This window comes from Varanus komodoensis, unplaced genomic scaffold (assembly GCF_004798865.1).
Source record: "Varanus komodoensis strain SLA01 unplaced genomic scaffold, ASM479886v1 scaffold14_1, whole genome shotgun sequence".
Classification (NCBI taxonomy): Eukaryota; Metazoa; Chordata; class Lepidosauria; order Squamata; family Varanidae; genus Varanus; species Varanus komodoensis.
Genome location: NW_025335438.1, coordinates 22,106,300 through 22,134,248, shown reverse-complemented (window position 1 = coordinate 22,134,248; position 27,949 = coordinate 22,106,300). Strand labels below are relative to the sequence as shown.

At 38.8% G+C, this 27,949-nt stretch overlaps 1 protein-coding gene across 1 annotated transcript; it reads right to left on the bottom strand.

The window, feature by feature from the left end:
• Nucleotides 1–324: 324 nt before the first annotated feature.
• Nucleotides 325–26,742, bottom strand: LOC123020529 (desmocollin-1-like). The gene is made up of 16 exons (XM_044424357.1): nucleotides 26,662–26,742; nucleotides 22,726–22,810; nucleotides 21,595–21,791; nucleotides 19,256–19,381; nucleotides 15,346–15,501; nucleotides 13,808–13,952; nucleotides 12,361–12,536; nucleotides 11,350–11,484; nucleotides 10,754–10,939; nucleotides 9,969–10,222; nucleotides 9,614–9,753; nucleotides 7,407–7,619; nucleotides 7,145–7,303; nucleotides 2,800–2,927; nucleotides 1,459–1,662; nucleotides 325–522 (listed from the first exon to the last, which is right to left on the bottom strand). The coding sequence occupies exons 1-16, from the start codon at nucleotides 26,740–26,742 to the stop codon at nucleotides 325–327; spliced, it is 2,583 nt and encodes an 860-aa protein (XP_044280292.1).
• Between the last annotated feature and the right edge of the window lie 1,207 nt (nucleotides 26,743–27,949).

Here is a 27,949-nt window from a genome sequence, read left to right as displayed (position 1 = left end):
AAAAGTTCTACAATTCCCAGCCTGGCTCAGCTGCTTAAAATGTAGATTGTACTGTTCACACAGGACAAATACTTTTCAGTATCTTCAGTAATACCTAATATTAAAATCATTTTTGAATATACCTAATGGCTAGAGAATATAGGAGTCTGAGTCTAATGTATGTGGAAAACACCAGGTTGGGCAAAACTGACTGAAGGAGAAAAAGGAATGGGAAAACTACTGAAAATGGAATTGCTCAGGAGCATCCATTCATTCCAGTGGTGCTCACATAAAGGATTTCCTGGTGGATTGTGGCCAGGGCTTTCAAAACCAGTTGCAACACATTCATTTCTTTACAAAGTTTTCAACCAATGCCTTAAAAGGGGGCTCTGGATGATTTAAAAAATCAAGTTCCTCTTCATCTGACTGGCCAGTACAGGAGCTCAGGGAACCAACTGGTGATTCTTTTCCTTCATATTTATATCGATGTACATATTCTCCATCATGTTTATGGTCTTCATCCTGTTCACATTGAAACACCAGCTGTATAGATAGAAAAAATGCCTAACCATTAATCATTTTCTTAAATGCATCTAAAGTGAGAGGAATTTTTTAGATTTTACATTTAATTGTTTAATCATTTAATGTTTTGTCAATGTACTCTGCAATTGTTCCCACATACAGAAGATGTCTGTTCTCTTTTTAAAAAAATTCTCACAGGGACTAATCAATGCAAAGAAACTCTTATAAATGATTTATGTACTTTTTCAAAAACTAAAAATTAAGAATAAAATTTAGCTTCCATATCTGAGACAGGAATCAGTTTTTGTATCCAGAGCAAAACTGTACTTTTTTCCTCCAGTCTCTTCCATAATACATATGATTCCTTGCACACCAGCATTATTCTAAGCATCCATGAAATTTGGGGTAGGTATCCTGGTTCCCTCCAAATGTTTTTGGACTTTAATTCCCACTGCCCCAGCCAGCATGATCAAGTAGGGGAATTATAGACCAATAGATGTGGATGTTGCGGATACTGTTTTATTCTGCTTCCCCCTCGTTTTCTCCTGCTTTTTCCTGTTTTATCTCGCTGCTTTATGCTGTATCATTTATAACTTACTTTCAACTTGTTTAATAAGATATTGTTAGCTGTCTCATACCATTTCTTAAAAATGGATGGCATATAAATCTTTTATACAAGTAAATGTACCACTGTTGTGGAACACAAACATGAATCAAACAGAAGCAATTTCAGTAAAATGACAGAACCCATCAAATTCACCTTTTTGAATAGAGCAATACAATGTTGGTTTATTAATAAACCCAAACGTCTGAAATAACTAGAGCAATACAGCAATATTCAAAACCAGAAAATGCACCAACACTTGCTTCTTAAGTGAATAAGCTTAACATTAGTCTGAGCATGAACTCTGGTAAATCTACATCGGAACACCTACATGGTGTTGGATTTGGACTTACTTCAGCTAAATGAGAATTGGTGAAATTCTGCCATTTGGAACAGAAATCTCTGTTCAAATTCCTCTGAAGCAGTTCAGAATCCCTTAATGAAGCCGCCACTTGATTTCCTCCTCCCTTGACAAGTTCCAAGCTTTCCTTCTTTCCAGTTTTCTCTTCAAGTGTGCTCATGCTCATGGATGCATTCATTGTTTTAATGTGAAGGTTCTGGGTTGTGGGGGAAATATAAAAGATTTTCTGAAAGAAGCAGTTCCTTTTTCTCACTAATAGTAGCTGTTCCCAACCTTTGTCTTTCAATCTTGGACCTCCCATCAGCCCCAGTCAATGTGACTAGTCATAAGGAATCCAACTGGAGGGTCTTGGGGAAAAAAAGTTCTACTGTTCAATGGAAAAATCTGGAATGGTCATAAAAATGAAGCCTGTGCTTGCTCTGAACCAAGACTGAACGATACATTAAATAGTTTGCTCCTAACCCATCTAAATCCACCCCTTCTTGCTTCATGTTGTTCAAAGCAGCAACTCTTGCCCATTTCCTTGCCATCTTCACTGTTTTCTGGCCAAGGCACCATTCCTTCTGGAACATGCTCTTGATACATTTTACAGAGCAGAACCTGTAGGTCCCACCTGCAATCATGTTACAGACTAAGTTTTCAATAGGCTAAGTTTGCAACTCCAATTCCATCTTTTTAACAAAAAGAGTTGGGCCCACTTGAATTCCTAAGCCAGAAAGTGATCCCTTTTCTGGATCTGTACCCACCAGTCTTTTGAAAATTCAGGACCCTGATTGTTACAATGAAAACTGCCTGACCATTCAGCAAATGATCTGAAACATGTTATTTTTACTACTGAATTGATATGTTGATACATTCAGCAGACTCACTACTGCTGATTTTCCAAATCCCTCCACACACATACTATAGAAACTCAGTAGTGCCTTTTTATAGTGACAACATTGGCAATTCGTGTACTTCTCCTCCTATCCTTGTATCATTAACTTTTACAAATGCAACGTGCAATCACCTAAGCATGGACTCTGGCCCAGTTCACTCTGTCCAGTGGACCCATGGTTAACAAACTGCATGTGCACAAGCAGGCTGGCTCCACCCCACTTCTGCTTTCAGAAGCGCCACAAGAACAGGATGTTGTTGCAATGATGTTGTTATAATGTCACTTGTGTGCAGCCAAGCAACTCTTGGATCATTCAACCTAGCAGCTGGTGCTACAAACAAACCGGGCCCCTGTATCACAGAAATACAGTTGTCCTTTTTTTAAAAAATAGCAAATACATTGGCTAGTTTACTCATTAGTTAGGCAAGCTAGACAGACAGGCAAAATGTTGCTTACCATGAGTTCTTCACCTGGTGCTTCAATGTTTGATACCATTAAGTTCTGGAAAGCTACATTGTCACACACTTCTCGAGCCATAAGACCTTTTCTATGGATCCAAAAGCCTAGGAATGTACCCATGCCTACTGCAGGAGGAAATATACAAAACCTGATATTTAGGTTTCATTTATTATTTAAAAGCATGTATGATGGAATTTGGACTTCATTACCGTAGGAAGTAGGTGTTCATGTTTATAAAACTTTGAGAGAAATGTATATATTTAAGCAGCACAGGGAAGGGCACTGGAATATGTGCAATGCTTACAGAGGTGTAGCCAGAGTCAGATCTTGGAGAGTAGGTCCAGGCCCCCAGGATCTGGGGGGCCCTGGAGCAACCCCCTGAACTTGCAGAGGTGGCTTTTCTTTCCTCTCCTTGCTCCCAGCTGCAGGCTTGCATGGCTAGCTGAAAAGAAATTGACATGACTGTTGTTGGCATGACCTTGTTGTTCAGCATGCCATTTAAAATAACCCCTTTCTTGCTTAGGTTTTGAGTAATAGTGATCTGAACCTACCAGAGTCTGCCTTCAGATCCTGTGTCCTCACTGACCATGTCCCCCAAAGGCAGCATCTGATTGGAGAATCACAACTGATTTTTTTCAAAGTTCTTTTCGTAAAATGGAGTGCAGGCTCACACAGCCAAGTGTCATGGCAATTTATTCATGCCAACCAGCAAGCCTACAACCATAGTCTGAACAGTCCACTCTTTGAATGAAAGACCTGCCCCAGTCTGACTTAAAAATAAAGGTCATAAGAAGGGCCTTGAGGATGTCCAGCAAGAAAAAGGACCAAGCAGGCACACTGGTCATGGGGTTTTCTTCCTATGGGGAGATGCAGTTATATGGTAATCATTTCATGATGTGCATGCATATTTATTAGCACATGCACATTTTATGTAAATCTGTACCCATCTTTTGTCCATTTGCTCCTCTTTGACAATGTCTGAATGGCCAACCATAGACCTGATCCAGATCAGGCCCTTGGTCTGGCAACTTGCATTGCAAATAACAATAATTAACACAAATGGATCATGTTTGGCAAGATAAATTGGTGGTATGTGGCCCCTCCTTCTGACTGGCACTACAGATGAGGACAAGGAGTTAAAGCCCCCTGGGTCTCACTGTTAACATCTGTATTATTTTTTAGAGCTGTTCAATTCAAAACTGTTGATAGGCTGTTGATCAGATTTATGTGTACTCATTTTTGTCACAGAACTGAGATTCAAGAACTGCACAAAAATATTTCTTTTCTTTCCTGCTACATAACCTACCTTCCCATGCTCTACATAACCTGCTACATAACCTGCTACACAATTACACAAGCGGTAAAGCAGTAACACAGTTACACAAACATTAAATGCCACATTTTTCCTGCTGCATTAAGACCTTTCCAAAAGTGTAGATTAGAATAAAGAACAAACTACACAGGGAATGACAAACACCCAGTAAATGTATCATGTTGAAAAATCTAGAGTAAAGAAAATAACTATGTGTAGTTTGACCTGAGTAGCACAATGCTATGGATCCTAGACAGCTTCTAGACAGACTCTAGATCAGGGGTGTCCAAACTTTTTGCAAGGAGGGCCAGATTTGGTGAGGTGAAAATGTGTGGGGGCCGACCATTCAGCCTGACATTCTTTGAACCATTAACATTAAATGCAAATGAACTATTTTATGAAAGACTAAACAAATAACTGCACTAATGTGAAGGGTGATAGTGAGATCTCGACTGCATTATATAGGCCAGGTCTGGCTCAAAAACAGTGGTTTTGATGCGCAAGATGTCACACAGGTGAAAGTCACTTAGTCTTGTCCTCATACGGTTCTTGTTAATATTCATAACCGAGAATGTCTTCTCGCACAAGTATGTCGAACCAAACAAGCTCAGCATTTTCTTAGCAAATGTTCGAATCTCTTGGAACCTGTCTTTATCCAGCTGGCGGTAAAAGTTGACAAGAGGGAGCTGTTGGTGCCGACTGCAACACTCGGCGTCACAGTGCAGCTCAATGAGCTCCAGCTGCAGGTGGTCTGGAGTGTCATCAGGGTCCACAGAGAAAGGAGATAAAAAAAGCGTGATCTCCTTTTCAATAGCTGCAAAATCCCAAAAGCACTGTTGAAACTCTTCAGCCAGAGATGTGATGTCTGCTTCATACCTCCTTATTTGCGCACTTATATTGTTCTGTGGAAAACTGGTCATTATTTCCTGCAGCGATGGGAAATGTGTGGTATTGGGCTGCGTTTGTGACAGGTGCCTTTGGAAAAGTAGCAGCTTGGTCCCAAACGTTTTGATATGTGAAGGCAGTTGGCTTATCACTGCATTTTGCCCCTGAAGGCTCATGTTCAGCATGTTCAGATGTCATGTTATGTCAACTAAAAATCCAAAATTAGCCAGCCAAGCAGGATCAGATAGCTCTGGCATCGGTTGTCCCTTTTTTGCCAAGAATTGTCCGATTTCCTCCCTAAGAGAATAGAAGCGCTGCAGTGCAGACCCCCAACTGAGCCATCTTACCTCGTTGTGATACACAACATCTCCGTATTCAGCCTGGATGTCAAGTAGAAACTGTTGAAACTGGCGGTGGCACAGGGCTTTGGAGCGAATATAATTAATAGCCTTCATCACTGGTTTCATAACATGATCATATTTCAGATGTTTGGCACAGAAAACTTGGTGGTGAAGAATACAGTGGAGTTTTATAGCTTTGCCTCCTCCTTCGCTGACTTTGTTACAGACTAGGGTTAATAATCCACTTCGCCCGCCAGCCATGGCAAGTGCGCCATCCGTAATAATCCCAGTGACTTTATTCCACGGTAGTTTCATGTCATCTACGGCGGAACAAACAGAAACAAATAAATCTGTTCCTCTTGTTTGGTCCTTAAGGCTCTGGAGGTCAAGTAGCTCTTCACTCACATTCATGTCATTGTCCACTTCTCTCAAAAAAATCAGTAACTGAGCAGTATCAGATGCATCTGTGCTTTCGTCGCAGGCTAATGAAAAAAAGTCAAACTCCACTCCTTTTGCCTCTAACTGTCTCTTAATATCAGATGAAACATCTTCAATTCTCTGTACCACAGTGTTAAGAGCCAGGCAAACATTGGCCAACACTTGCTTCTTCTCAGGACAAATTTTCTCCACCATTTTCATCACGCAGTCTTTAATAAATTCACCCTCAATAAAAGGTTTGCAGTGCTTAGCAATCAGCGTTGCCACCTTGTAGCTTGCCTTTGTGGCATTTTCATTTGACTCACGGGCTCTTGTGAAAAAGCGCTGCTGTGCCGTTAAAGCAGCTTCCAGTTCCTTCAATTTTTCGCCATATTCGTTCCCAGTTAGCTTGTTGTAGTTAGCATGTTTCATCTGGTAGTGCCTCTTGATATTGAATTCCTTGAAAACAGCCACAGTCTCTTGGCAAATTAGGCAGACACAATTGTTTCGTATTTCAGTGAAAAAATACTCCAATTTCCACTTGCCCTGGAAGCGGCGGCCCTCGCTGTCAACTTTCCTTTTTTTAGTTATAGTCGCCATTTTAGAAATGGGCACACAAGCCTTGTGTCACGCGGCGAGAGTGCTGACTCAGGTCTACTGCCATATTCTGGTGAAATATAACCACCAGCCTTGAAGGAGCAGGAGGCAGCAGGGGACAGCTGCAGGAACTGCTGTGCGGTGAAGGGAAAAATGCCGGCCAGCGGGGATGAGTGACAGGCTGAGCCGGCGGGGAGAAGAGGCTGTGGGCCGCTCGAAATTTGAAAATGGGCCGCAGTTGGCCCCTGGGCCGGACTTTGGACATGCCTGCTCTAGATGCTCAGAGACTCAGCTATGAGGTCAGAAAATCACTTCAACCTCATGGCAAGATCCCTTGTCACATCCAGGATGGAAAGATGCAGCAGGCTGATCTTGAAGGTTGCAAAAGTGACCTTGGAGTCAGGGTTTTAGAGGTGCTCTAGGAGTAGGGAAGGGAGGATCATGGAACTGCATGGTATGGTATAAACTGGTGGCACCTCAGCATCCTTTCCTCCAGCTCCTAAGCCCCCACATCAATAGCCATGAGGAGCCAACTAGCTGAATTGCAGGAGAAGGAGCACAGCAGTGCCCTTCACTTCTCTACATCTTCCACCCTTATCCATGACTGGATTGCTCCCTTAGTGACTCATGCTGCCCTTCATGTACAAGAGATACATATACTTACACAGCAGTAATAGTAATCCCAGTACTGTTGCAGCAACGCCCCAGGGGGCCAAAGTTGAATTAGATAGCTCTTCAGAGGGACTACGAGCTACAGGAACGTCCAAAGGAACATGATCCATAGGGATACCTGGTCTGGGTTCAAAACATTCACTTGGAATCACACAGTTGCAATACTGCACTATTATTTCACTTGTTCCACTGTGACCGGCATTATCCGATATCTTCACATTAATTGTATAAGAGCCATAGACTATTTCTTCCACTGGTGAAAGCAATGCTGAGTCGTCTGTAAAACAAATCATTCAGAACTAGTATTGAATACTAATAGATTGCTGCATTAACCATACTTATATTTATAGGAGTGAAATAGCCAGAAGGTATAAGCGTACCTTCATTTTGTGTTATTGTCCATGTTAAGCTCATTGGCAACTCTATTTCAAAATGGAATGGTATTGTGTAGGGAGGCAGATCAGCATCAAAGGCCGTAATAATAACTGGCTTCTTGTCCTTACACATGATATACTTTTTTCTAGTAACCACTGGATAATTGTCATTCTCATCCATTAGTTTTATCACAATTTCCCCAGTACCTGTTCTATCACCTGGGAAATTAAAATACCTCATAGTTTAATGCAGTAAATACATAAACTTTTCAAAACCAGGCTGGCTTCATCTCGTCTCTGAAGATACATGGTCATGATAATGATTTTGCAACCCAAATTAGATGATAATTTTTTTCTCACCCTCCTGTGGCTCAAGAACATAAGAAGAGCCGTGTTGGCTCAGACCAGGAGCCATCTGATCCAACCTTCTGTTCACACAGCGGCCAGTCAGCCACCCGCAGGAAATCCCACAGCATAGCAAACCTGACTGGAGAATGCTAGGAGTTGTAAGACATTTCTAGAAATATACAGGATTGTACCCTGACTAAATATGGCTTGATAAGAATAATTAAACATCTGAAATATTATTCCTGTTCAGTACTATGTTAGTATACAACAAAGAGAAAGAAGTAACATTCTGCTAAAAAGAAAAACAAAAGTTTCAAAATTATTAGTAAGATTCTAAGAACATCTTGAGAGAATTCAAATACAACTATTCAAAATATTCCAAAATGTTTGTGGTTTCAACTCTCTTTGCTCCCTTATTTATTCACTATTGTTATCTATATGGTGTCTTATCTGCTAAAAGCCATCAAGATGGTATACAAGAATTTAAACAGTAAAATCTCAACACAATACAAACAGGAGAATTATAATGGCATAAACATTAAAAGTACACATTGTGAAGAGCCTGTCTGTAAAGAGTCTTTGCACCTTCCTAATGGCCAAGAGGGATGGGCAATCAGTTCTTGAGGGAATACATTCCATAGTGGGGCAGGTTCATAGCAAAGCAAGCAATTCTTTTATTCCAACCTTATTATAACTGAGCTAACTAACTAAACAGCTGGCTCTGTTCTACGAACCCTTCCTTTTTCTGCAAGGACAACTGACTTTTACTTTTGCAGAGGACTGATCAGATGTGATCAGCACAGAGGTCAGAAGGAGACAAAATCTCTTCTTGTATCCTGTGGGTTTTGCGGGCCCACAAGTGCTGTGGAGGATAATGCAAATCTGTTCTAGACATTTGGGGTAAAAAGAAGAAGAGAAGGTTCCAATAACAAAATTGTGCCTCAGCAGAAGAAACTACTGAAAACTATGCTGCCTTGAGTTCTTAGAAGAAAGGTGCACATGTAATTATCAAATTAAAGAGTAAATGTTCTCCAATGCTGAACAAAGAAAAGTCCACTCATGCCTTAGAATTTTCCCTTCCTGTCCACCCCACTGTACCTTTCCATGCTCTCCATAATCTCCCAGCGCAACACTGGGGACCAAGGGACTGAGAAATTCATTTTGCTAATGAATTCGGTTCTGTTGCCAGACAGATGAAATTTGGTGTAACCCATTGTAGGTTTCCCATATCTTGCAGTTACACAAAATATAATACAACTATTTGTGTCAAATATTTACTGTGTCAAATATTTACTGACACAGAAACTTTCTGTTAACTTCTGTGAAAGGAACTATGTTATATGCTAATGGAGTTGTGGTCCTGCTTGTAAAAGAAAGCTCCTGCAAGTATTGAGGTCTATGCATTTGTATGACTGCTGGGTTGTGACTAATTCCATAATATCCTGTTGTAGTTGATTCAGAGGAAGCAAGCAGATGTACAATGATGGGGAAAATAAAATATCTGCTTTTCGACATGAGATATACTTCAGCTATGAGACTTGATACACCTAGGATTATTTCCAGGTAGAATGGACTCCTTTGTCCCCACACAAATCTATCTCAGAGAGTTGGGGGGATGCATTGGAACAGATATGGGACATGTAAGGGGTGTAAAAGAAAGGAAGGGAAGGGAAAATTCCATTGTGTATTCTGTTGTGTAACATTGGATTTAACCCTCAATAAACTGACTTATAGGATGCTTGAATTCTAACAGTATTGGAACACTTTCAAAGCAGTGGCTTGAGAGGGAGACAGCACAGAATACAGTTAATGATTTGAGTCTAATGTTACATCAACACCAACTTTTAAGTGCATTTGGTACTCACTCTGATCAGTTGCAGAGACTGTTACCTTACACTGAGTATATTCAAGGTTTGCTGCATCTCTGTCTAAAATTTTAGTGGTTCTCAGCTGTCCTTTGTGATCAATGGTGATCCAATCACATGGGTTGTTTATTATTCTGTAACTGTTAAGAACACAGGAAGGTATCAAGAAAACAAGCTGCCTCATATGGAGTCTGACTCAGTTTACAGTAGCCAGTAACAGTCTGACAACAGCTCTCAATTTCAGTAGACGGATATGTGCCAAACATGCTTCCTGATGTTATGCACAATCTATGACTAAATTACACTATTAACCAAATTCCCAAAACCAAAAAACAAAACAAAAAACCCCATGTACCTTAGGCCTCCGCTTGTCTCAGTTAATGGGTCCCTTGCTTGGTAACTACCAACCACTGTTCCACCTGGCAAACATTCCTTTATGTTTAGAACATATTCAGATGGCTCAAATACTGGTGCTTCATCCTGATCCTTAATTCTGATCACAACAACAGCTGTCCTTGTTGGAAAGGCTTTTGAATAAGGAGCATAAGGTGCTTCATTATTTACAATAATTTCTAATATTCTCTCCTTGGTATCTTCATAGTCCAGTCCCTGGAAAGAAATGCAAGAATCAGGGATTCTTCTTCCCAAGTAGTATTTTGTTGGTAAAATATATGTAACATCTGCTGTCTGACATCTGTTATGTATCTTCCATGTAACTGTTATTCATCCTTTATCTCAGTTAAGGGGGTTCAGAGTGTATTTTTTTTAACTTGATTTCTTATTTACAAATAATTATAGGCAAGGAAAAGCAAAATGATGAACTGGATGAAAAATGGACTTTATAAGCAAGGGAATGCAAGCTACCTTTCAATTTTTAAAATTATTATAATAGGTTAATGATATCTAAGATGACTTCAAGCTAGTTAGAGACAAAATTCAGGAAAATTGCAAAACAGAAGATCAGTTGGGCAAGTATCTGCAGATTTTCAAGTTGTTCCTTAGCTCCTGACCCAAATGCACTCTTTCCCTCACATTATGATTATGATTATGATTATTATAACATTTCTACATTATGCACTCTTTCCCTACCCTAACACCCCCCCACACCCCCGTGCCCCAGTCTTTCCTATGTACAATTACCTTTAACACAGCTAAGCAGCCAACATTCCTCTTTTGATCAATAGTAATAGAAAAACTATTATCTTCATTTCCTTTTATAATAGTGAATGTAGCCAACCACGAGGCTGTTTCAGGTTCATCATCATCAATCACAGGGATGCATAATATTTCTCCATTTACTGTATTTTCATATAATTGCACTTCATACTAAAGTAAACAAGTTTTAAAATATTAGTTTATCAACACTTTAGACACTTTGATACATCTTGTATGTATCTGTGCTTTCTTTGTACGTGGATCTCAGTTTGCACACTTATTTCTTGTTTTTCTTTGGCCTTCTAGCCATTCTTTGTAGCATCATTCCCCTATGACAATCTCTCGAATACATGTAGAAGAGTGGCTTGAGATTGAAACTGAGTCATGTTTAGGAAAGTCGCATTTAAAACAGTGGAAAGGGTTAGTGATGACTACCTTAAGTCCCTTTGGTCTACTGTAAGGATTGGATCCTGTATTCTGGACTGAATCTTGGATTCAATTTGCTATAATAGCACTATAGAAAACTGAGATCATCCAGGAGGTAACCAAGGTTTTAAACGTTCTGATAAAGACAAGCATACCATAGTTTGCATTAATTCTGGAGCATTGTCATTTACATCTTCAATCCCAATGAACACTTCTGCTGTGGTGCACAAACCGAATTCCTGGCCTCCCATATCTCTTGCTTCTATGTGAACTTTATACTCTGATATTGTCTGCAGAACATTGAAAAGAAATATGGAGATTTTTCTCTTTATATTGATTTAAAAGACTGCAATTTGGTTGGGGTTGTTTGCACTTTCAACACAGAATTGGAACAGGACACATGCCTTGAACTGCTTATTTGCAACAACAGGCATATCTTGTTTGAAAAGGAACAACTGGCATGACATCTTGACCCAAAGCACCAGCCTCTCTTCTTTCTTCAGTGTCCCCATGACATCTAGCTTTTTTAGCTATTATTTTTATTACATTCATAAGAACCTCTTCTCTATGGAGCTCAAAGCAAAATTGTGGCTTCTACACACACATTTGCACACATGAAAGTGTATGCACACACATGCACACACACATATTTTATCATTACAGTGGTTCACATGTTCTGTTAACCCAGGGTATGGATGCAAGTTTGGGTTATCGTTGAATCCTGGGTTACTTGTATGTGTTATCCCTGCACTGTGGTTTAACTATACCCTGTGTATCACAAGGAACCAGAGATTCCAATCCAACAATAAATAATGTATTTATTGTATTGTTAACAACCCATTATTGAACCATAGTAGAGGGTTTGTACATAATGACAACCAATGAGTCAACAATGAACTATACTTTGGATTGTCATTACATGTGAATCAAGTGCATGACTGATCCAAGTCATCCAGTGGCTGAAAGGAGAGTTGAACTTGATCTCTACAACATCTATCTATGTAATCTCTCTGATGACTAGAGAGGGTCTGGATTTAAGCACTTGTAGATATTTGAGATCAGTCTATTTATATCTCCTCTCTGTTTAATATCCAGCATGTTTTCTTATCATATCAGCTCACAGACTTACAGTATGTCAATGCATGATAGACGCACAGAAAAATTACCTCTCTGTCCAGATCTGGTGATGCTACAGTAATAAAGCCTGAATCAGGGTGTATAACAAATGCCCACGGATTCTGGTAATTTTGAAGATTCTGGGGCACGAGTTTGTATTTCACTTTAGTATGTAAGGTGTATGGCTCATCATTATCTGTTGCAGTCACTTGCCCAACTGTTGTCCCTGCATGTACAAGGAATCAATTTTAAATTTCCAGTTTTCTTTCATAGGACAGATTTCCAAGTATAATTTAGATCATTTTTCATAAATCCAACCATACACTTCAAAATTTACCACAAAAAGGTATACTTATTTCTGAGAAATCTATAGAGATTTCTTATCAATTTATGGGGATATAGCATTAGTGAACATTTAATCAATGGAATCACCACTTCTACTACTATTGTAAGTACTATTGTATTATACCCAGTTTTCTTTCTTGTAAGAACCCGAGGCAGCTTACAAGGCGCTTCTCCTATCCATTTTATCTTCACAACAACATTTCTGTGAAGTATGACCAGCCCAAACTCACTCAGCAAGCTTTGTGACTGAGTGAGACTAGAACCTAGATCACCTGAGTCCCAGTCCAACACATGCCATCCTCTTTCCATGTGTGTGTGTGTTCTCACTGAAAACAGATTTCTTCTATTTTATTTTTTTCTTAGAGAAAGTAGATATGCTGTGTCCTTACAACAAGTTGCTTGGGGAAGTGTGTGTGTGATTCCCATAGTGTGTATGGGATTCCCATTGCATTCCCATAAAATACTGGAGAACTTGAAAGCTGGGCAATGTTTAATTCCATTTTTTAAGACAAAGAAACCAGTTTTAAATTAATCAAATATCAAAACACACAAGGATGTGTTAAACCAATACCAACCATACCATATATGGATCCTTTGAGTATTGCATGCATGATAGAACATTTTACTATGCAGCATAAACTGCATCTTTCCTCTGTACATTATATATTCTACACACACACACACACACACACACACACACAGTTGTATGTATGCATGTTCCTATACATATTATCCTATATATTTTGCAAGCAACTTTTTAAACCTCATTTAATGGAGTAGGAGAGAAGAAGTTGTACTTAGGGAGTAACATTAAAAGACACACACATTCATGGATCTGTGAATAATTCGGAGCTGGTATTTTCTCACTGCAGATTTGACACTGAATGAAAATATTTTTAAAAAGAACGAATGTGTATGTATACACAGCTGTGTGAATACACCTTTGTGCATTAAGAGATGTTATTTGAATTTTCCAGATACATGTTCAGAATAACATTTCCAAATGTGCATGCACACATCTGTTTGAAGTATGATCAAACTAACTATTGAAACTGATCCAATAACACTGGTAGAGAAATTGCAAAGATGTATTCAGTTTTAATTAGCATCATACAAATGTTTATCCAAAGAGATATTTAAAATTAACATTACCAATTCTACTGTTTTCAAGAATATGAAAAATATAAATATCACGGTCAAAAACTGGAGCATTATCATTATCATCCTCTATTCTGATCATATGTTCAAGTGGAATTTCTGGGGTATAACCATCTAGCGCCACTGCATAGCAAATGAGCTGCATAAGACAGAGTAAAAGAAATACTTTTAATTCCCAATTGCTCCAGCATAGATTCTTTTTGACAAATCAGGTGACAATTGTTCCATTTCATATTTCCATACAATGTTTTGCAGAAGTAAATTTTCTGCTTGAATGTGCACCCAATGACATGTTCTTCATGTCTGCCTGACTGGCCACCTTGTCCTGAACTTTTCCACTGCATGAAAGAAGTGTTATCAGAAAAGTGATAAATTAAGGAAGGTATTAGCATTCCGAAGGAAATCCTGTCTGCAATCTCTCATCTGGGAAAAAGCCCCCTAAATGACTCCTCAGGCTGTTTGACTGATGCCGGCGCAGCTTCCCTCAGCACTCACATCAGTCTTCTTCCCCATCAGATCACCCCAACAGGAGCCTCTGGCTGTCCAGGCAAGAGGGTGCTATGCTACTATAGCCTGGGTTCAATATGTTGCCTAGCAACCAAATGGCAAATGACTGGATGGCAGTCTTTCCCAACTTGGAACTTCCAGATATGCTGAACTACAGCTCCTATCATACCCTGCTGGAACTACCAATGGCCAAGCTGGGAGGGGAGAGTGGAATCTCTTGTCCAAAGATCTCTAGTATATAGATCAGGGAAAGCTGTTAGACACTAAAGAACAGAGGGAAACCTTCAAAAGAAAGCTCCCAAAAAGGGCTTTTAAGTGGCAAGTATAACATGCCAACCTTGGACATACAATTATCTACAAAATAAATGTCAGACAAATAGCTATTCATTTGTTACATATGTGCATTCACTTTACATTTCTTTCCCAAGAGAACTCACTGGCTACTTTTAGCAAGCCAAATATTTGGTTTTTTTCCTTCTTTTTCTTTTCAGTGTATGTTGTTTTTAACCATTCTGTTCCTCATACTGAAGATGAAGAAATAATAGACATGATTGATAGCATGACCATATGTCTGTTTTTTGAATATATAGGTAAAAGGTAAAGGTTTCCCCATGACATTAAAGTCCAGTCATGTCTGACTCTAGGGGGTGCTGCTCATCCTCATTTCCTAGCTGAGGGAGCCAACATTTGTCCGCAGACAGTCTCCGTGGTCATGTGGCTGGCATGACTAAACACCGAAGTGCACGGAATGCTGTTACCATCCCACCGAAATGGTACCTTTTTATCTACTTGCATTTGCATGCTTTCACACTGCAAGGTTGGTAGGAACTGGGACAGAGTACAGGAGCTCATCCCATCTGCAGATTCAAACTGTCAACCTTTCGATCAACCAGCCCACTGGTTCAGTGGTTTAACCCGCTGCACCACCACATTCCTTTTGAATATATACAGAATAGTAAAAGAAATTCCATTAATAAATTTAACCATTGATTACCAGTCAATAAAGAGAAGTTTGGAACTCATACCTTAAATTCTGGGTACATCTCCCGATCTATAGGTCTGGTAACAAAGAGGTTTCCAGTTTCTTGCTCAATGTAAAAGTAATTTAGTGGTGGTTTGTCAACACCGTGGCCACTTATGGAATATCTAATATTGTATTTTAGGTCCATGTCAGAAGAGAACTGTGAAAATGCAAAAAAACTTGAAACAAAAACCAATGTTAATGAACATTGCCTTTCTTGTTGCCTACTTATTAAGAATCCGCCAGGAATTGCATGATTTATAAAGGATCCCTTTGTAATTCTTGTTGTTAGTCGCGAAGTCATGTCCGACCCATCGCGACCCCATGGACAACATTCCTCCAGGCCTTCCTGTCCTCCACCATCCCCTGGAGTCCACTTAAGCTCACACCAACTGCTTCAGTGACTCCATCTATTCACCTCATCCTTTGCCATCCCCTTCTTCTTTTGCCATCTATTGTTCCCAGCATTAGGCTCTTCTCCAGGGAGTCCTTCCTTCTCATTAGGTGGCCAAAGTATTTGAGTTTCATCTTCAGTATCTGGCCTTCTAAAGAGCAGTCAGGGTTGATCTCCTCTAGGACTGATTGGTTTGATCTCCTTGCTGTCCAAGTGACTCGCAGGAGTCTCCACCAGTACCACAATTCAAAGGCCTCAATCCTTTGCCGCTCAGCCTTCCTTATGGTCCAGCTTTCACAGCCTTCACAGCCATACATTGCAAGCCTTTGTATTACATGGCGATAAAATATTTCCATATACTAGTGGCCCCATACAAGGTCTGTAACAATTGTAGCTGGCTGTGGATAATCCTGCCTGAAAAGTGCATATTCCTGCCAGGGCGTCACATCTTGGTTGCCTCAGGCACTGTAGTAGAAAATTTGTGTGATTAGGTGAATACACATAATAGGTTCATAAAATCATTGAGCTGAATGGAACTTTGGAGTTAGCAAGTCCAACTCCTTGCTCAAGGCAAGAAATACAATGCAGTGTGCAACTACACCATCCCTGAGGGTTGGTTATACAGTCTCTGCTTAAATATCTCCAGCAAAGGAGAGTCCATCACCTCCCAAGACAGTCTGTTCCATTGTCAAACTGGTGTTGCCATTAACAAGCTTAGTGAATAGTTTACCAATATTATGGACTTGTGTGAAGCAGTAAGCACAAATGTATAAGCAGCTTCCAGGTGGAAGCATTAACATGCAGTAGGCTTCCATTTCTGCATTTAAACATGTAGCACAGACTTAGTTTATTTAATATCTTCTGTTGTGATGCCAAATATGTTCATAGGATATGAGCATAGGTAAAATACCTTGTCCTAGACTGTCACAACAGTGGTATGCATCCAGTGTTAATCTTGCTTAAAGTAGACCCATTTAAATGAAAGGGACTTAAGTTAGTCCAATATGGATAGAACCAAATATTTTTGTTGTGATGTGCCATCAAGACATTTCTGACTTAAGGCAACCCTATGAATGAATGGTCTCCAAAATTTGCTTTATGAAATTGATCCACTTCACATCTTGTCTTGCACAACTTCTATTGCCTTTGACTTTCCCAAGCATTATTGTCTTCTCCAGTGAGTTTTGCCTTCTTGTGATGTGTCCAAAGTACAACAGCCTCAATTTCATCATTTTTACTTTCAGAGAAAGTTCTGACTTGATTTGACCCAGTTATTTGCCTTTCTGACAGTTCAGAATATTCATAAACTTGTTTCAAACCCATCAATTTTCTTCCAGTCATCTTCCTTCTCTGTGCAGCTTTCATATCCATAAATAAGGGAATACAATTATGTGAATGATCATGGTTTTGTTCTCTAGTAAACTGTCCTTACACCTGCTTATTTTTATTAGTTCCTTCACTGCTGCCCTTCCAAGTCTCAGTTTTCTTCTAATTTCCTGGCTGCAGTTTCCATCTGAATTAATTACTGAACCAAAGTCTTTCACAATTTCAATTTCTTCATTGATGGCAAAAGGTCTACCATTTTGTAGTTATGATTTTTGTTTTCTTACTGTTCAGCTGGTCCCACTTTTGAACATTGTTCTTTCAATTTCATCAGCAGTCATTTCATTTCATTGCTACTTTCTGCTAGTCATATAGCTTCATCTACATATCTTAACTACTGATGCATATTTCTACCAATTTTCATTCCCCCTTCCTCTGTCCCTTATCTAGCTTTCCTTATGACATGTGCTGCATACAGACAGAACAGATAAAATGCATCCTTGTCTAATGCATTTGCCTATATGAAATCAATCTATTTCTCCATATTCTGTTCTGACAGTAGCTTCTTATCCACAATGCAGGTTATGCATAGGGACAATCAAGTGCTGAGAACCACCCATTTCTTCCAGAAACAGCCTTAGTTTCTCAAGATCCACACTAACTAAGGCTTTGTTGAAGTCTGTCTTCTGACATGTTTTGGTGTGCACCAGCCGCCAATGCATATTTGCAATAAGATCTCGAGTGTCTCTTCTTCTTTGAAATGTGGTGTGGACATCAGGCATTTCCCATTCCATTTAGGGTAATATCCTTTTTTTTTTGGAATAAGTTTTATTCTAAATAAACCTAATACAAAGAAAAACTAAAAAACAACATCAGTCATCAGAAACATTGGACCTACTGGGTCAGCCTCCACTTTTTTCTTTTTATGTTAACTTATAAACATATTTGAATCTATGCAAACCCCCCTTTCTCTAGCCAATAATAAAAAGAGTCCCAGGTTTGATAGAAGTCAATGTCTTCTTTCTCCTTCAGTGACAAAGTCAATCTGTCCATTTCTGCACAGTCCAAGATCTTTTTTAGGATCAGTTCATTGGTGGGTGGTTCTTCACTTTTCCAGTGTTGGGCACCATTTAGGGTAATATCCTTTGTTGCAACACCTTGCCTGCCTGTGAAATGAGTGCAATTGTCCTATTGTTGCTGTATTCCTTAGCATCTTCTTTCTTGGGGACTGGAATGTGTATTGAACATGTCCAATCTGTGGGTCATTGTTTTCTTTTCCATAATTATTGGCATATTCTTGTTAGGATTTGGACCAATTCAGTCCCTGTAGCTTGCACAGTTCGATTGCTATCCTATCTACTCAAGGTGCTTTCTTCCTTTCAAGCACTTTCATAGCATCTTTCACTTTCTAATATTTCAGGTTGTTCCTCATAGATCCTTCACTGAAAACGTCTGCCATCTCTTTATCTATTTTCTCCTTGTCAGAAATGTTCACTTGTTTGACTCTCAGCATTCCTAAACTAAGATTGAATTCCACTTTGATTTCTTGGATCTTTTGGAAAGGGTCTTCTACTTCCTTCCTGAGGCCAGTGTAATTTATTTTATTTTATTTATTTTATCTGCCTCTGCATGGTAGTTGCTGAAAAGCTGCATATAGAATTCTGAACCTATTTCACTTTTTCTTTTATTCTCATTGGTCCTTAGTGATTGTGAATATTTCTTCTATCATCCATCTAGGCAATTCTGGTGTAACACAGACAATCTCAACAGTACAAAAGTAATTTAAAAGACAAATTAGTGGTTTGTTCACGAAAATGATGATTTGTAGACCCTTGCTCTTAGCTTGCAAGACCCCTTGCAAGAATAAAGGAGATGCACTTGGTTTTGGAGAGTTTTTATAGTGGTGCTCTGAAGGCTTCTTTTAATATTGCAGTTTTCACTGATGGATTTCCTGCCTTATTAAAAAGAAAATCAATCTAAAACTACCCAAATCTTCATGACTGCTCTCCTAACAATTCATCCTAAAACATTTGCTTTCTCAAAAGTTCCATTAATTTCATAAGCATTTCATTTACAAATCATGTTTTTAATAATGCCTTGGTTGGGTTTTCTCAATAACATCTCTATGCATAATAATATATATTATCTGGTGCAAGGTAGATATTAATAGAAATGTAAAATGTAAAATATTTAAAACCTGTTGAATTTGCATTGGAAAAGGTCCTAATGAGTTTTCCATTATACTGGTTGGAACAGGATCCCATCTTCTTTTAGTTCGTCTAAGAACAGTGTCTCGTGCATGTCTTGCCTTTGCTCTTTGGTTCTAGAAGAGAGAGAGCTAGTGTAAACAATTAAAGTACATATACTCAAGATGAGTATTATACCTCAGATTGTTTATGCCATAGGTGGGATTCCTCCATTTATACCTCACAAATATTTTGAAAAACGCAGTGCTTTGGTTGGTTTGTTTGTTGATTGGTGTTATGCTAAGAAGATCCTTGGAAATGCAATTTTGATTCAAGAAGGTGGGTGTGGCTTTCCAAATCTTGTTCCACTTAGACTGGATTTTCTATCTTGGTCAATTTAGAAATCTTCCTGTCTGAATCCTATTTGTAAATGTACAGAATTGGGTTCTTAGCACATTTAAATTGATAGGGTTCCTGACTATAGTCCTGGGTGGTAGAGACATGTGTCATACAAATCACATGTATTATATTTATATTCTATATTTATCTATATATCTATTTATTTATCTATTTATCATCTATTTTCTCATGTTGAATTGATACTGTGGGAAAATCCAGATTTAATAATTGGTTAAAAAGAAGCTGTTGTGTTGGACTTGAATAAGTAACCTGATTTTTACACTGAACCAACTAGAGTAGTGATTATGAGCTTTTGCCTTTGTTACTTTGCATGTTAAATATGACTGGTTGAATGGCAATACTTGAAGATCCAACATTTTTTAGAATCTAGGTTTGGCTCTGCCACCATTTAAGCTTCAGAGCCTCATTCACCATGGGAAGCACTTATTGAAGTTGATGATATATTGACCTTTAATTAATACTTATAAATACTTATTATTGGTTAATAAATGCAATACATAATGAATATATTTCACATAGTAAATATATGTTAGTATATGTGGAATCTTAAGAAGGAACACAATAGGAAACAGGATTGTTCTATTTAGCCTAATTAATGGCTCACTGCTTTAGCCTTTATATCTGAACCCTATATAGATCTTAGGCTATGCGTCATTCTGCAAGAAATCTTGTTTTAAGTCTATAGGCTGTCACAGTATTTATTAAGTGTTTGTCTAAGCCAGTTAATTGCTGGCACTGTAATACAGCTAATGCTTCTTTTAACGTAAGTTTTGACAATGCCCAATAATTGCCTCTTTTAGTGAAGACGTTATTAGATGAATAAACTTATATTCAAACATTCTTTAATAATTACTGATGTACATGTACATTCTTCCTGGAAGATGCATGATCCACACTCCTTCAACAACTACAACACTAATTTTATACATTGGAATGATAAATGCTCAGCTCCTATAAGGAAATGAATTGAAGACCTGACCATCTGTTCAACATTTGAATAGGTGGCATATAGGCATCATTTGTGAATGGATACATGTACCAATGACTGTACTGAAGTTTATGTATAAGTTTTAGAAAACTGTATTTTCATGTATGCACACATTTATCTGTATGTATTCAAAATGAGATATTTAAATTTATATAGCAATAATTTTCCTTCTGCATAGTTTTGTAAATCTGTTTTAAAGCAACAACAAAATGATTAAAAAGCAATCAAAATCATGTATCTTTGTGTATATTTTCTGTTGGTTACATGCCACTATTTTTCCATCCTTGTATTATTCAAGTAGCTGCTCTCCAGCAGTCCTTAAACAGGGCTAGCCAAGACATCTTGCTGCCAGAGGACAAGATGGCATCTCCATCAATTCCATGAATGAAAGCCAACTGAAACAACAGTTGGAACTCGCTTCAGTATTGGGGCTGAAGACAGCAGGCCAGCTTAGGAGGTACAAGCTAGGCTGCAACACACAAGTTCTCTCTTCTACCACTTTGTTACTGCCAGCCAGCATTTTGCCACCTGATGCACTTGTTCCACCCAGCCTAATGACAGGGCCTAGCCTGCCTTAAAATATTACTTTCTGGCTTCCTGCATAATTGTACTCTGTGGAATTGTACAGTAGTTTTGTCATTAAAAAACCCCCTACTAACTGTCCTTCTTGCACTATGCTCATTAAATTTTAAATTTTGCCTCCAAATTGGATTGAGATGGTTGGAACCTTCAATGGTCTTGGTCAGTGTTATACTTTGTAGAACACTTTTTGAGTGGAATAAGTAGCACTTTTTTGGAAGGATCGCTACATATGTTACTTTTGGTCTTCTAAATAGGTCATGTAGGCTATTGTATAAAATGACACAGAAAAAGCTAAAAGATGAGAAACAAACTTGAATAGCAAAAAAGTCATGTCGAATGTAATGATACAAATATATCTACCTGGTTTGGATAAGTTATCAAACTAATGTATATCTTCTTTTGTGCATGAATGTCTTTAAATAATACGATGATGGTGTTTTCTTGAAAAGACAAGAAAATATCAGCTGTTGTATATAATGAACCATCTTCTAGAATTGTAAAGTTGGGGTTGCTTGAGTGAATAATTCCAGAATGTGTAAAACACGGTTTCATGTTTACTGTAAGAAAAGTTACATTTCCAAAGCTAGTTGAGGTAGAAGAAAGAACATTTACAAAGGTAAAATTCTGAAGTAAGAAGTAACAATTTAAAAATAGTGTTAACAGTACTATCCTAAGCAACTCAGGTTATCTAACTGAGGGGAGGGAGAGAGGAGAGCAGGGCAATGGTATCTCTCTGCTGAATGAAGAACAGTCTGTAGCAGGGCAGGTACAGTCAGTTCAACATATCCTGATATGTTCAAGGAAAACTCTGTGAACATAAATCTGATGCAATCCCTCCTGATGATAGCTCCCACAACATTCTTAGTGTATATATTTGGTATGTTCCAGAGGTGTGTTTCAAGGCTGGGGATGTTCTGTGGTGGATTCACTGAATCCAAACCCTCTCCATTCTTCTGTCAGGTCCCAGAATTGCCTCCCTGCTCCACCTTGTCTTCACCAACCTGGATCTGCCATACTTAATTTTCCTCCCCCATTTTGATGGAGTTAAGGTTTGAAAACAGAAGATCTGCTGGACTAAAAAGATCACTACAGCCCCCCTTCCATCAACTCCTGTCCTGGTCAGCCTTTGCTAGATGGAACTAAGATGTGGTGGGCATTCTACCACTTTACTTCACATCCCTCCCATACCACTTAAAATTACTCTTTAAATCAGAGTTACAGTAGACAGGAAGAGGAGTCCCTGCCCCTCTAGGTACCATTAACTTAGCTGTTGATATCAAAGGTGGCCTGCAGCTGAGTGTGCTGGAGAAATATGGTGACTTCAGAATTAAAATTCCAATGTCTAGAGGCAACTCTAGTTTAAGTTAACACAAATACTAACTGGATACTATTTAAATTATTTTGTTGGAAACAAACAGGTATCATCTGATATTGCATATATTAAATTGCTTTAGATAAATGTAAAAGCAAAGTAGTCTTGGACTTTCTCACCTCTTCCAACAAACATCCCCGCCTCCAGTTTATGAGGGACATTAAATGTCACTTTCTTGCAAGTATCACAAAACAAGCACAAAACCTGAGAGAGAGAAGTTTCAAAAGCTCAAAGACATCAAATTGTACTTAATATAAAAGAACATTTTTTCTTATGCAAACTTTGTATTGATGATCTTGTGATTTTAGCAGGGCTTGGTTCATAAAGGATTGCATTTCTGAACCAAGAAACATGAAATTCAGTAACAACACACAGACAGATATATTTGCTAGGAAAGGTTTGGCATTGGATAGAGGGGTCCCCAGTGGTGGGAAGGAGCTCCATTGGCAGCAGGCTCCATCTACTTTATAACTCTGTCACCGAAAGGCCACTGCTCTTGGTGCCCCTGCTAGAGGTAGGTGGTAAACATCCCCCAAATGGGTTGGGGGTTGGGGAGGAATTCAGTTACACCAGAACATCCTGGACAGCTGTGATGAGGAGAAGCGTCTATCGCTCCCTCCTTACTTACCTCACTTTGGATTGCTTCATATTGTTAAGCATTTTGCAAACAAAAAAGCCTGATGAACTGAAAAAAACAGTTACATGGAATGCTGTCAAACATATATTTAAGTAATATAAAAGGAATATTTTCCTACTACTATATTTACATTTTAAAAACTTGGCTACAAAAGTCCCAGCTTTATTTGAAATTCCTTAAGAGTTAATGTACTTTTAAATGAGCATTTACCTACATTTGATTGAATGAACCACTGAAATGTATTCCTATTATTGCCACATTGAGGGTGGGGGTAGGATGCCCCTGGAGGCTCTCGAATAATTTGATCTTTGCAATAGACTCAAAGAATGTCACAATTAGCTTTGCCTTAAGGCTTACCTGGAGGGTGGCCTGGATCAACCCAATGGAGCAGACCTCAACCAAAACTAAAAACCTAACCTTCTTTTTCCAACATGCTTTTATTATTATATGCAACTTCTACAGAAATATTTTATGCAATTTTATTTTACATTCAACAAGCAACACCCCACCACTGCTATAAACTCACAACATACACAAACACACATGCTTTCTGAAATAGTTTCATCTTATGTGAATAGTATAGCCCTTCTTGCTCATTATTTACATGCTTTCCAAGGCATTCCTGACTGCTGTTGGCATTCCCAATTTCTCTGGCATCAGGTTTTCTATTTCTCTAGTTTTTGTTTGTTTGTGGGTTTATTTGGTGTGTGTCATTTGTTATGTTTATCCCTTAGGTATTAATAAGCAATCATTAACATTGCTTATTAATACCTGTTCTTCTGAGCAGATGGAGAGAATTCTTCCAGTTCTGGATGGTTGAACACTCCCTTTGAAGGAACAGATTCATAGTTTGGGGTGTTCCCTGAATCATCTTTGTCACTAGAGACCCAGGTGGCCTCAGTGGCACAGAATGCCTTATACCAGCTTTAGCTGGTGGCCCAGCTATGCCTCTATCTGGACCAGCATAGCCTAGTTTCACTAATCTATAATTTGATAATCCCTAAATTAGATTAGTGCAATGCACTTTACATGGGACCTTGAAGACTGGAAGCTGAGGTTGGTGCACAATGTGGTGGTCAGATTAGTAGCAGGGACCAGAACACCAGTTCTAGCCCACTTGCATTGGTTGCCTATATGCTTCCAAGCCCAGTTCAAGGTGTTGGCTTTAACCTATAAAGACCTACATGGCTTGGGCCCATAATACCCAACAGAAAACCTCTCTCAACCACAAGCTACCCATATACTACAATCACAAACTGGAGCTTCCCTTCAAATGCCACCTTCAAGGGGGGCTTGGTTGCTAGCAACATGGAGAAGGGTCTTTTCAGAAGTGGCCCTACAGTTATGGAAAATACTTCCCACTGAGGCCTACCTGGCATCAATCCATCGATTTTCAGTGCCTGTTTAAGACTGTCCTCTATGATGGGACATATAATTAGTTGGGGCATTGTCAACTACGTAACAGGTCTCATGGCTTATTCTGAATAAGCTATTGTAGCTTTATTTAAATTTGGTGTTTACATTTTTATTTATTTATTTAGAAAATTTGTAGACTGTCCATTACTGTCGTCTCTGGACAGCTTACAACAATATTTATATATTGTGGTTGTATGGTGTTTTACTGCACTGTATTTTTATTGTGAATGAAAATTTACCATGAAATTCTCATGGCATTTCATTCATTGTTATGAACTGCCCAAAGAGCTTCAGTTATGGGTAGCATAGCAGTTTAAATCACAATCATAATAGTCAAACATTGCTGTTTCATAGCCTGTTCCTCATCTCATTTCCTAGTTACAATAGATCATCCTTTACCTGTTCTTATCCCTCTATTTCTACAGTTTTTGTTATCTGATGACTATTAAAACTGATATTGATTAGTTCAATTCACCACTGCAGTATTGTATGACAAAATACTTGAACTCAATTGCACATAATGAATTAATCAGTGGAAGTAACTGCTCACAACCCCTGATTGATCAGGGCCATGTAGAAGCAAGTACTCTGTCTTCTCAGTACTGATCACTTCAGTTTTCCATCCAGTTTAGCAAACAACTTGGGAACACCTCATTCCTGGCTTATTTGCTGTAATGCCTTTAATCTGGGAGGGACTCTGCTTTGTGAACAACAAGTAACCCAGAGTTTTAATCCAGCAATAGACTATGAGTTCAAACTCTGGGTTGTTTGTGCCCCAAACACCCAGAGTTTCAGGTCTGCACATTACAGCAACTAACTTACGGCCCCAACAACTCTTTTCCTCTTGCTGTACAAATATGGGCCTTCATATGTAGAATGACAATGAAGACCTGATTGGTATAAAGCTACAACAGAAAATGTTTCTGGTACAGTCCTAACATTTAGGACTTTTTAAACATTATGAACCAGTTCCAATAGTCAAAACCAAATTTCTGCATACATTTACTAAAAATATATTTCCACACAAGTTCAAAGAGATGCAATGAAACTGAACAAAAACAGATTATATCCTCTACTGAATTTAAATTTTGTCCAAAATAATCAAATATCAGTTAATTTATTGAAACATAATGCTACTTGTAACATTTTAGTGCAAATGCAGAAACAATTATCCTGATATTGTATATTATCGATACACTAATAGTTCCTTTTTCATCCATTCTAAAATGGCTATGTTACACTATAGAGAACAAAGAAATAAACATAACACAATGCAACCCTATACATGTCTAAGTAGAAGGAATTTCCACTGAACTCAATGGAACTTTTCCTCACTTAAGTGGGTTTTGGACTTCAGCCCTAAACTTTGTGTATGGACTCAAGTTCCCAAATTTCTCTACAGTCCCTTGAAAAATTTTCATAGTTCCATAACATTAAAACACTTGATTTTGGAGCATCAAACAGTTCCATACTGTTCCCTATGTTTGAAATTTTGATCTATGCATTATGCAGATTAAATGTAAACAATCTACCAGAGCCTGATTACAAATGAAAGATTCTATACCAGTATTAAGATTTTCAATGTTACTTTGTTTTATTATATATGGACTTATTTAACTACATTTGTATACAATTAAAATGTTCTTAGCTACATTTGATAAATAGGAAAGTTATACTTTCCTAATTACTAAAAAAGTACAGCCACTTTCAATGCTGGTAAAAATTCTTAGTTTCACATTCATCACTGCCACATGTCAGATGAATAGGATGTTTCCTGTTCTAGAAAAAGACAATATATTTTGCACCAGCTTCATAAAGTACAGCAGCTGCTGTATATTTTTAGATGCTACTTCCAATGCACATCAGCAAAACCCTATAATGCCTCTATAATGTCTTTGAACTTAATCACATCAGTGTTATTTGGGCCCTTAAATTCACCATTATTTGATTTGTGGCCACTTACTGTTGCTGTACAACCAATTCCACATTATTTTCTACTCACCAGTAAGTTGAAGAAAAGCAGTACCAAGATAGTTCTATGCAAGATGCTTCCTCTACACTTTACCACAGCTGGTAGCATCATTTCTGGAACTCTTGCATTCAAGAGTTTATTGGTTTACTGAAGTCACTGGACCCAGTGATGGTGAAAGGAAAAGATATATGCCCAGGGCAGCAAGGCAGCAGCATCAAGTGAAGGTTGAAGAAAGTGAATTTAACTTTCTTCCCTTCCTCTCTCTCTCTCTTCCCCTAACTCCAGCTTTGACTGTCTGAGATAAAGGACCAGATCAGCTGGCTTGCTTAATTTGATAGGGCTTGTCCCAAAAGAGACTTGCAGAACATGCTCTTTCTCATTTCAGAGTTCCCCTCCCCTGGTGAAATTCTAGAGGAGGAAGAAATTGGATGGATTGGACCCAAGGGCTTGCCTTTCCCTGGGCAAAATTTTTGCCATTTTCAGTCAGCAATCCAAGTTTGCATGTTGTAAAAGACAGAAGAGAGAATAAAGAAGAGTGCCCACCCTTGCTATAACTCAGGCATGGAGAATATATGGCCCTCCAGGCGCTGGAGTACAGTACCCCTCACCAAAGGTTATGCTAGCTTGGGCTGATGAAAGCTGCAAGTCACTGAGGTGGTGTTAGAACACCTACCTTGGTAACCCCAGAGATTTTGAGCAGTGCTCTGGGTGTTTAGAGCTGCTCCAATTGCTATAATCTTTCTTAATACCAACCTGGTTCTTTCCTCTGAACTCAGTAGCCTTGCACTTCCTAGGTGACCTTGGGACTCATGCATTAGCAGATTAATAAGGAGTATAGCAAAGAAGCTCCAGCATTTTAACCTTGAAGTAAGGCTGCCACCATGTATGTATTCATGCATTTATTATATTTATAGCCCACCATTTTTCTTTCCCAGGAAGTCAAGGCAGTTTACATAATTTTCCTCCTCCTCTAAATATTATCCTCACAACAGAAACCCTGTGGGATAAACTGAGCTGAGAGTCTATGACTGGCCCAAAGTCACCCAGTTAGCTCCATGACTGAGTGGGTACTAGAACCCAGAGCATCTGAGTCCCAGACTCAGAGTGGTTAAGAGTCCTGTGCTCTTAACCACTAAACCACAATACATTTCTTCCCTAGTCTGGTCATTAGTTTCATCAAGTTCAGAGTCCATAATTGCCTAAGAGTATGACTGTCACCTGGCTTTCTTTGAACATGCCTGACTCTGCAGAGACCTGCCCAACCAGTTGCTCCTGGGCAATTACACTTGCCCTCTGGGGCACTGCAGGCAGTGAGGCC